The following is a 10,901-nucleotide window of genomic DNA, read 5'->3' as shown; positions in this document are numbered from 1 at the left end:
CTATTTAAAAGCAAGTCAGGGACGTGCATGGGAAGCAGAACTCAACACTGACCCACGTGTCCTCACCTTGTATGGATATAAGATTCGATGTCAGGTCTTCCTCAAAATGAACACTCTATGTAAAAGTCTCGATACCAATTGACCTAAATGTCGTTAGTTATTTTAAAACTTTTGGTTTCCATCCATATGTTTTTTTATGATTTGTTTTTTTATAAATAGTATGTGATATATAAAAATAGTATACAAGTTGGTGTATGTCTGTTGTCAACCATCTCTTGCCAAGAAATCATTTGTTGGTTGTCTTTCCTTTGTGTATCAACTATCTAGCAAATAAGAAAAAGAAAGAAAGAACACATGTTTAAATAGACAGTTAAAAGTGAATTATAATAGTCCTGAAACTAATCAATTGCCTAACATGTCCTACCTGGCAGGGCCAATTTTTGTTGCATATTTACATGCAACCAGCGACCAAATAATCTATTAGTAGTCGGGTCTTAATTAAAATACCTTTATAAATGATAAAAATTAAAATCTCAAATGAAGCCATATTTTTAAAAGTGTAAATAATAATTATATATGAGTAGTTCTAGTACCCACATGTGTACGCTTCCAATTCCTCTTGCTCTGTCGAGGTTTATGCTGTTCGTATTGGAGGAGAAAAAAAAATTCTTGTTACATGCAATCACAAAACCATTTTTTTGTATTTTTTTTCACACACAAAATTACTTAGGAATATTCATTTGGACTGAAGTGAAAAAAAAGTGCCGTTTTCAGAAATAAATAGAAGTGATATCACTTTCGTTAGTTTATTCAGAAGGAAATTGACATTTTCCTGAAGTGACCACTTCTCCATTTTTAAATATTTGTGAAAAAACTATTATCATAGTTTATATTAATAATAATATTATCGTTATTTCCATTATTATTTAATATTAAAAAATAATTTGCATCTTAATTGTGGAACTATTGACGGCATAGATTTAATAGGATCCACATTATTGTCAAAAATTGAAAAATTAACAAATGCAAAATAAGGTTCCAACTTCACATGTAAAAATTCATGTATACAAGAAATTACAGCGTCATTATTCTAGAGACATTCATCCACCTACCATACATATAAAAATTCTTGTAGAATTCACATTATTCAAGAGACATTCATTCATCTAACAAACTCATATGTAAAAAATTCACATTTACAACATCATGTAAAAATTCCCATTATTCTAGAGACATTCATCCACCTAACAAACTCACATGTAAAAATTCATTAGTGCAAATATTGCATACAATTAGTAATAGTAGCATAACATCAACACAAGGTTTCACATAACAAATACCAATACAATGTTTCACAGTTCATAGTAAAAAATAAAAATTTAACCCATTGCATAATGAAGAACAACACAGGGTTTTGCATTACAAAATCATAAGCTAAAGAAACAACATGTTGGCAGGATTTTGTTTCTTTTATAAGATCAACTTGTGCCAGCAAACCCATAAACTCCATGCAACATGATCACCAGCAAATAGATACTCTTGTTTCCTGCAAACAAGCAACTATGTTCAACATTAGGTTCCATATTATGAAGAAACTAATGTTAAAATAATTCATGAGTAAAACTTACCTTGATGCTAACTTCAGGAGTTGGAATTCTTTATAGATTCAATAAAGTTATCTAACCATCTTTTGCGAAGAGATGGCTTTCTCAAGTAGAATAATTCGGCTTGTTTTTTGTTAGTCATTAATCTATCAAAGACCATTTCCATGTCCCCATCATCATAACCTTCCATATCCCATAGAGCATCTGATAGTTTTTCCTTCCATGTTTTCTTTCTTGCCCGATCAATTGACGCCGCCAACTCACCCAACTTATCCCCGACATTGTCCATAGCAGTGTTTTCACCCACAGTCCTTGTTGTGCGGCCAGTCTTAGTTCCAGATGATCTTGGCGTTTCATGTCTTCGGCTATTTACCTCAAATGATTCACAGTCCTTTGGCTCATTAGTTGGAGGCGCACAATCGTCGTCAGGGTTTGTACCACCAAATTGGTCAAAGATTGAACGGACATGATCACCGGTGGCATGATCATCATCATCAACCAACTTTAACTCCTAAAAAACAGGTACAGGCTTGTTTAGGTACTCTATTTGGTTGTCTCCGTTAAAAAAATATTTATTTAAATGAATCAAACTCATTGATCATATCGAAAATTAACATTAAAAAAGAAAACATAAAAAATAACATTCATTCACATACCTCCTTATAAGGCTCTCGGGGTAGTGCTTGCCGTTGTTCTCGGTTAGACATCATGACTGAAATAACTGCCATAGTTGCAAACATTGGTACGTCAATGTGAAGGAGATCATCTAAATTATCAGTAACCATTGTAGACCTATGGTAAACAAAAAAAAATATTATGAAAAAGCTGCCAATATGCAAAAGATAGCAACTTTTTGTTTAGTTAATACAATATTTATCCTGGCTAATCATTTAGAAAGAAGATTATACCTAAAATTATAGTTCTGACTGAATTTAATTAATATATATACTAGTTGTTGTCTTCCTTCTTATGTATGATACTATCAACACAACCAAAAATTCAGCGACTCTAATTCTCCTCCAACAAACAGGAAAGACTAAATATAGTGCAAGTATTGACTAAGCATAACTCTAAATACACAATTCTGAACATCCACAAGACTAGATTTCTCAAAAGTAAAACTCAATGTTGATTAACAGAGAAACCTATAAATTTTTGACTAACCAAGGATTAACTGATGGATAAGTTAAAGTTGTCGAGCCAATTGAGTCGGAAGGTAGATGGGGAATTTCATCACCTGTAGACAATGGAGTTTCGAATGGCAGGGCAACTGCCTCATCAGCCACAACCAGTTCAGCTGCTGACCAGCTTCACAGATGACAATAATTTTATGCATCAGTGTTTCCTAATTCTAGGCTCTGATCTTTTTATCCTATCTTGTGTTGTGTTGTGCTCTGTCAATAGTGTTTTCATTTACCATTTTTATTTCTATATTTATCTCCATAATGTGCCTGCATAACGTAGTCACTAAAAGAGGTGGCCAAGTCCAGGGTTGCAAAGCATGTACCTGATCGCTTGTATGATATGATGTTTGGAGGTCTCTATTTAATTACATATTTTTAATTTTTATTTTAGAATGTTGCATATTTAAATTTTACTCCACACAAATATTTGTTGGTGTTTTTCAGTTAATTTTAATAAATATTGGTATGAAGCTATAAATTAGTTTCAAAAGATCAAAATTTTGGGAACCGCACACCATCATATAACTAAAAAAAAATCAAAATTTTGGGAACTGCACACTGATCAAAACAATGATTTATTAGCAAAAAACATAAGAATCATTTGTAACCATTGATAACTCAAACTGGCTATCAATCTGGATCAACCACAAAAAATTACTAAAAAAAAAAAATTATTTTTTTGGCAGCATGCTGTAGATCAAAACCAATATTAGAAGAAAAGGAAAAAATTTACCTTGAGGTAGGGCTGAAAAGATCTGTCAGATCCGCCGGCGTTGTTGCGACGATGAACACGTCTGAAAAGATCTGTGGATCCAGAGAGGAAGAGCGGTGAAAAGGAAAGAAGAGGTAAGGCTGATGAAAAAGTCTAGAAGACATGGAAAAAAATTTACCTTTGAGAAAACAACCCAAAAAAAGCACTGGCGATGGTCACGGCCGGCAGTCAGCAGTCGATCTGCCGGCGTTGTTGCGTCGATGAACACATTTGAAAAGGTCTGAAAGATCCAGAGAGGAAGAGTGGTGAAAAAGGAAGAAAGAGGTAGGGCCGATGAGGAAGTCTCACTTCCAAGGAGCTCATTAGGATGGGGGAAGTGGAAGGAACTCATTATTTATATGGTAGTCATTTCAGTAACAAAAGCCTGAAGTGGATCTAGTTATGTTTTCACTTCAGTGGGAAGTGGAGGAAGTGCACCACTTCCCCCACTTCCCCCACTTCAGCCCAAATGAACATGCCCATAAAGTTGAACACTTTCTCACCACAAGCTCTCTAGAGCAATCTCATCATCTCCACTGCTTAAATCTCAGAACTCTAAAGCTCCACAATGATTGATAATTTCATCGAACACTTGCAGAACCCTCACAAGCTTCCTCTCCCGGCACATACACTCAACCAATCTAATCCAACAACCAATCTCCGGCGCAAACCCCATCTCAGCCAATCCAAACAAAGCAATTGCTGTATTAGCAACGCTTCCGGCGTCACACAATCCAACCAACAACTTGTTCGAAGTGGCGAAATGTGGTACAACTCCTCTTCCAAGCATCAAACCCAGCAATCCCAAAGCCATCTCCATATCCCCTTTTGCACACAAGGAGTTCATCACTATCCTATAACTTGCAACGTTTAATCGAACACCTTCATACGGCAAGCTCTCGAGCAATTCCATCGCCTCCCGAAACCTCTCAACCTTGCACAAACCTTCAATGACCACATTATAAGTGACAACATCAGCCTTGCAATCTCTGTTCCTCATTTGCTTAACCAATTCAATCCCTTCATCAACTCTCCCAGCTCGGCAATAGCAACTGATCAATGTAGTGTAAGTCACTGCATCAGGCTCAAGGCAAGAGCTTTGCATTTCATCAAACACCTTCTTTGCATCCTCAATCCTGCTTTGTTTGCAGAAACCATTCATGAGAGAAGCATAGTTGAAGACATTCGGCTCGCAGTCATTCCTCCGCATGAACTCCAGCACGGCCTTCGCCTTCTCAACCTTCCCGTGTTTACAGAATCCATTGATGAGGACATTGTAAGTGAGAGCATCGGGGGCGATCTTGTCTCTCTCGATCATTTCCTCAAACAGTTGATATGCATCCTTGAGCTTACCTTCATTGCAGAGAGCGGCCATGAGAGTGGAGTAGGTGATGAGATTGGGCGGGGAGGAGGAGTCCGAGTGGCGCATTTCGTCGAACACCTTGAATGCGGCGCTGAGATCGCCGGACTTGCAGAGGTGTTTGATGAGGATGTTGCGGACGCAAGTGTTGGGGGAGATGCCGAGATGGGATTGGGCATGGGAGAGAAGGGATTGGGCGAGATCGAAACGGGAGGAGGAGAGGAGGAGGTTGAGGCAGGTGGCGAGGGCTTTGGAGGAGGGTTTGAAGCGGGTGAGGGGGAGAATGGAGAAGAAGGCATCGAGGGTTTTCTCATGGAGGGAAGCACGAGAGAAGAAGGGCATAAGGGAGAGGAGGATGGACTCGTGGAAGCGGCAGGGCTCGGAGGAGATGCGGTGGAGGAGAGCGTCGATGGCGAGGAACTTGCGGGAGCGTGCGAGGCGGAGGAGGATGGCGGAGTAGGTGGCGTGGTTGTGGGCGAAGCCGGGCTGCGCGGCGCAAGAGTTGAAGAGGTCGAGGGCTTGCTGGGGGTCGGAGTGGTGAGTGATCAGGCGGATGGCGTCAGTATGGGAGATGAAGCGGCGGCGAGGGCGGCTCTCGGCGGGGCAGGGAGGAGGGGAAGGGGAGGAAGGTTTCAGCCCTTTCGGGTAGTGGAGAGGAGAGATCCAGGGGAGAGGGGGAGGACGAGGAGATACCATTGGAGGGCATTGAGAGCTTCAGCGAGCTTGCAAAGAGGGCAACAATGGCGGTTGAGCGCGAAGAAGAAGAAGATGGTAGTGGGTGAAATTTATGACTGGTCCCTGAGATGGTGACTATTTTTAATAGATCCTTGGCATGAATTTTGGTGGGAAATTTCTCTTGGACTAAAAAAGTGTTTGTTTTTGGAGATAATGGAGTGTTTAATTAATTAAAATTAATTAATATAAAAAAATTCTTTATTTTTTTTTGTTGATAATTTAGATTTTTATTCGTTTTTAAATTTTTTATTATTATTATATAGTTATTTATTTAAAATAGTTGGGGGTGGATAAGGGTTTATCCATATTCCATAAACAGAATAATAATAATAAATAATTTTTTTAAAAAAAATATTTTTAAAAAAAAGGAATAAATGAAAATAAAAATTTAAGTTTTTTAGGGGAGATAAAAAGAAGAACACGTGGTTGTCGTCGTCGTCTTCAGAGTCTTCGTCTTTTCTCTCGCGAGCGGTGCTTGAGCTCTGATTCCAATGGCGGAGATGGCGGAAGGGCGAACTCGTGAGGAGTGGGTGTACCTCGCTAAGCTAGCAGAGCAAGCGGAGCGCTACGAGGAGATGGCGGGGTTCATGAAGAGTCTCGTCCGATGCTGCTCACCGGGCGAAGAGCTCACGGTGGAGGAGCGGAACCTCTTCTCCGTCGCTTATAAGAACATGGTAGGATCTCGCCGAGCGGCGTGGAGGATCGTCTCATCGATCGAGCAGAAGGAGGAATCGCGCCGGAATGAGGATCACGTCGCGCTTGTGCGCTCGTACCGTGGTCGGATCGAGAGTGAGCTGAGCTCGGTTTGTGGAGAGATTCTAGGGCTTCTTGATTCAAACCTTGTGCCCTCAGTGGAGTCGAGTGAGAGCAAGGTTTTCTATTTGAAGATGAAGGGGGATTATCATCGATATGTTGCGGAGTTTAAGATTGGGGATGAGAGGAAGAAGGCGGCCGATGAGACCATGGCTGCGTACAAGGAAGCACAGGTATACTTTTTTTTTTTTTGATGAATTTTTGGGGCTTTCTTCTTGCAAAGTTTGCATCTTTATTGATTTTACATAGAATTATCTAACTGTGATTATGTAGTTTGGATTGGGGTGAAATGGTGTAATAGGATAGAAAGTGAAAAAAATTGGAGTATAATGGGATTTGGGGGGAAAAGGAAAGGGAAACACTGCCACAAAAGTTTGATTGTTCTATTTACTTGTTCATTTTATTGTGTTCAGATATTAAGTGAGCACAAGTATAATTTTATGCCATCTTTTTTCTTTCCCTTCTTTTCCTTGTAGTTTCCCTCAATTTAAGAATAGCCTTTCATTTTTTTGGATTAGGATTGTTTGTTACTACTTGAAAATTAGTAATTGTTGTCTTCTTTTCTTTACCAATTTTCCCACCTTGTTTTTATTTTCTTTTTTATGGTTTAGTTGTGTATAGTTGGTTGCTTATTAATACCTATTTCTTTGTAAGAGATGACTTGTTCTTATTGTAATCTATATTAAAGGGCCTTAACAACGTAGATTTCAATTCTCACTAATTGAACACCATGAAGTTCTATGCTGATAATAACAAGGTGAAATTTTGGTTGGTTAATTTGCTTAATTTAGTCATCATCATTTTTCTCTTTTCTCTCTTTATTATTAGGCATTTGGTTTGGTGAGTACGTTTTTTTTTTCTTTCTTTCTCAATTTTAAAACCTCACAATGCATAATAGCGTGTTAATTCTCTGGTTATGATCTAAAGTTTTCTTCAAATACTAATCAAAGGTTGCTTGCTCCATGGGAAAATGTTCCACTGTTCAGCTATTACTATCAATTCTTCTTGTGTAGTGAACATATGGACTGTTAGAGCAGTAAATAGGATTGATTTCATATGCCCTTCTGGAATTTATTCAGATCAATGAGCGGAGATCCTTCTCCAGTCCATTTTTTTAGGGTTCTATAATGGTGGCTTGTCACAGGCTCTTTTTTATTTGTTCATTATATCATTACTCTTATTTACAGAGCATACTACAGTCACTCCCCAAGCATTCTTTATTATAGTGTGGAATCAAAATTTTCCTTGGTAATTGATCTCTTCGCTTTCCTAAACACGGTTGTTATCGAGAGCCTGATGTAAGAAATAAAAATGGTGCATTTCTAGTTTTGTTTCGTTTATTAAAATATTGCGACTTAGCCTTGTTATTCAGAGTTATTGTCTACTCATAGTTGTTTGAATGATGCATTCAATTCTGTACACTTTCTTTCTTGAGCGCATGCATGCTATTGATTGAAGCAAAGAACTTTACCATAGGATATACTTTCTGAGATATTCAGTTATCATATTATAATCTGAATTTAGGTGTGATCAGTGGGACTACTTCCTAGAATTATGTTGTATTTGTAATGCGCTTCTTACTTGTTAATTTTCCTTGATTTTTCTTGTTTCTACTTTGTTAGGGTATTGCACTTGTGGATCTTCCACCAACACAGCCTATTAGGCTGGGCCTGGCACTAAATTTCTCCGTCTTTTATTATGAGATCCTGAATTCATCCGAGAAGGCTTGTAGCATGGCAAAACAGGTTATCTTTATTTTGTTCTCTACTAAGCTAACAGTTTCATACATCATCTCTTTATATTTTTCAGCCTACCTCTCTCATTGTTGTAATAACTTGCAGATTCTATAAAATAGAAATGCCAAGATAGGTCTATAGAGATGGTAAAGTGAAAAAACTGAAAGATACTTGCTAGTTAACATCTACTAAATTCATCAAGCTTTGTGAAATCTTATACCAGTTCTTTTTTATTGAAAAAGGTTTTATGTTCTGTTGTCTCCTGATAGGAGGCAGCTTAGAACATGAGCATTCAGGTCCACATTCTTATTATCTAGTTTTATCTTCAGTAAACTTTGAGAGATTATACCTGTGGTTTTCTTGTGTTCAATTATTTACCTTCACTAGGGTAGAAGTGAGAGCATTGTTATTCCTTTACATATATTCACTTCAACTCTTTCAAAATTACTTGTGTGCTGGAATTATAAGTAGAAGCATGAAATCATTGAAAATTCAATTATTAATAGTTAAAGTTTGTTTGTTGCTGCTAAGCCAACACTAGTTTCTCTTAAGATTAGCACCATAGATGATGTGACATCCAATATGGTCATGACTTGATCATTTAATTGGGACCCCATTGAATTTAAGGGACTAGTGGGGTCATATGCTTCCCTTTCTCTCACAAGGCACTTAAAAAGATGGGTTACATGCATATCTTTCTTAAGATATGGAAATGTGGCCCCCCTTGATGGGTTGTCCCCCAACCAAACAAATGCTCATCTTGCCTCTTGTAGAGGGGCCATAATCCCTTTTCACAAATACAAGTGTGTGTGTCTTAATTAGAGTGCAAGTATACCAAGGTACAGTGGAGGTTTGTGTGGACATTATATGGCTATTAATAATTTGCAGAAAACATGCCAATTATTGAAAAAATTTAACTGATTGTTGTGTCATTATGTATACCAAAAAGCTTTTGAATTAATTTTGTTTTTCTTAGAAACAGGTCTGTTTCCACAATGCATTTGCTTAGAAGATGTTGAAAAGAGCACCCTAAGATCAGCAAAGCTACTTTATCAAAACTTATTGTTTTAACTTGAATAACTTATGAATAAGTACTACAACATATGGTCTATTATTGTGGAGATTACCATTAAACTAGCATTAAGCCATTTGATAATAATGATCTTAGTACCCCTATGAAGAGAACTTGGTGTGACTAGTACTAGTGCCAAAGTCATCGGCAAGTTAGATATGTAACAATATTACCGAAAAAGAGCTATCTAAATTTGCGGAATGCTGAGAAGTTGAAGTTTAATGTTATGATAAAATTGGCAATAAATGTGAAGTTGTGAACACTTGACTTTTTAAAGACAACTCTTAATTAGTCATCGCTATCTTTTTAAGTTCTAAGTATTTAGTGCAATTTAGCACAAATAAACTGGTTGCTAAAATCAAAATTTTCCGGTAAAATTGCTTGCAGTAACAGCATTAACATAACTAGAATTACTTTTAATTGATTACTTATAAATTTTCTACGAATGCAGGCATTCGAGGATGCGATTGCTGAACTTGACTCACTGGGTGAAGAGTCTTACAAGGATAGCACACTCATAATGCAACTTCTGCGCGATAATCTCACCCTTTGGTCTTCTGATGCACAGGTTAATATTTTCTTAAGAGTTTCTCGTATTTTTTAAACTATCGAACTGTAAAGTAAGAAAATCATACTAAATTTAACCATACTCTTCATGTTTGCAGGAACAAATAGATGAAGTATAAGAGCTGGGGCATGATGTTACTCTTTAGTTTTATGTAAATTTATGGTTAGATTAAATTTACTTTTTTTTTTTTAATAAAGAAAAGAAAGAAAGCATCTTTAAATAAATTATGTGAATGCTGTGTCTGTTGAGACAATGTGAAGTTTATAGACTTGTTAGTGTTTTTCAAATCCTTGATATGCTTTTCTTTGATCATCAAATCTTTTTTTCTTTTTTTTTTCTTTTTATTTTTATGTTGATTGTGGTTGGTTTATTGCAGCAAATATGAGGAATAACCATGCCAATTTCAGTAGTCAATGAGGTTGTGTGTATAGATGTGGAATAAATATTTCAATATATTACTTAAAAAAGGATATTAACATTTCATGCAAGAAGTTTTTTAATTATTTCATGTTAAAAGCAGAAAAGCACATAACAGAATGTTGTAAAATATTTTTGGCTTACGATAATGAATATGAATAATTAGCGATATTGATGCTATTATAAAAAATGAATGTGAAACATTTAAGAGATTTCAGTTTTTTTTTCAAGTTTACATTTAGATGCTATATAATTTATTATTATTATTATTATTATTATTATTATTATTATTATTATTATTATTTTTGCAAAAGCTCTCAAAAGGCCATGCACTGGATGCATAAGAAATATTTCACGGGACATTTGAATAATAAAATTAATAATTCAAATATAACTTCCGTTTCCATATGATATTTATTATTTATCCATCAGCTTGTTACAATACATCTAAATAATGTAAGCAAAATTTACTTATTAATCTTTATTTTTAATAATTGAAGAATTTATAATTACAAATTTATCAATAATATATCTTTTTAATAAAATAAGAACAATGTCATCTTTTCGGTTTCATAAAGTCACATTGTAATAAATTTAAATTTTAATAACTTTATTATCAATTTAAGATTTGGTTTATAAAATTTTCATTATCTAAATTTGA

General features: G+C 36.1%; 3 protein-coding genes across 5 annotated transcripts; 1 reads left to right on the top strand and 2 right to left on the bottom strand.

Moving 5' to 3' along the window:
• Positions 1-1,365: 1,365 nt before the first annotated feature.
• On the bottom strand, positions 1,366-3,913 carry LOC120282353. 3 transcript variants are annotated; one of them, XM_039289160.1, is made up of 5 exons: positions 3,679-3,913; positions 3,522-3,592; positions 2,261-2,396; positions 1,629-2,115; positions 1,366-1,560 (listed from the first exon to the last, which is right to left on the bottom strand). In XM_039289160.1, exons 1-4 carry the CDS (start codon positions 3,889-3,891, stop codon positions 1,642-1,644), a joined length of 894 nt encoding a protein of 297 aa, XP_039145094.1. In that variant the 5' UTR covers positions 3,892-3,913; the 3' UTR covers positions 1,366-1,560; positions 1,629-1,641. The 3 variants fall into 3 exon arrangements, with proteins under 3 accessions (XP_039145094.1, XP_039145093.1, XP_039145095.1); XM_039289159.1 differs by having other exon boundaries at positions 1,366-1,546; XM_039289161.1 differs by having other exon boundaries at positions 1,366-1,546; positions 1,629-2,106.
• Positions 3,914-4,058: 145 nt separating this feature from the next.
• Positions 4,059-5,701, bottom strand: LOC120282352 (pentatricopeptide repeat-containing protein At5g18475). Its single transcript, XM_039289158.1, has one exon. The coding sequence runs from the start codon at positions 5,593-5,595 to the stop codon at positions 4,087-4,089; it is 1,509 nt and encodes a 502-aa protein (XP_039145092.1). The 5' UTR covers positions 5,596-5,701; the 3' UTR covers positions 4,059-4,086.
• A 349-nt stretch (positions 5,702-6,050) lies between these two features.
• Positions 6,051-10,127, top strand: LOC120282486 (14-3-3-like protein GF14 kappa). Its single transcript, XM_039289310.1, has 4 exons — positions 6,051-6,620; positions 8,070-8,192; positions 9,707-9,823; positions 9,921-10,127. The coding sequence occupies exons 1-4, from the start codon at positions 6,126-6,128 to the stop codon at positions 9,939-9,941; spliced, it is 756 nt and encodes a 251-aa protein (XP_039145244.1). The 5' UTR covers positions 6,051-6,125; the 3' UTR covers positions 9,942-10,127.
• Positions 10,128-10,901: the final 774 nt, after the last annotated feature.

Source organism: Dioscorea cayenensis, chromosome 18 (genome assembly GCF_009730915.1).
Source record: "Dioscorea cayenensis subsp. rotundata cultivar TDr96_F1 chromosome 18, TDr96_F1_v2_PseudoChromosome.rev07_lg8_w22 25.fasta, whole genome shotgun sequence".
Classification (NCBI taxonomy): Eukaryota; Viridiplantae; Streptophyta; class Magnoliopsida; order Dioscoreales; family Dioscoreaceae; genus Dioscorea; species Dioscorea cayenensis.
Note: the sequence above shows the minus strand (reverse complement) of the source record. Positions and strands in the feature narration are given on the sequence as shown.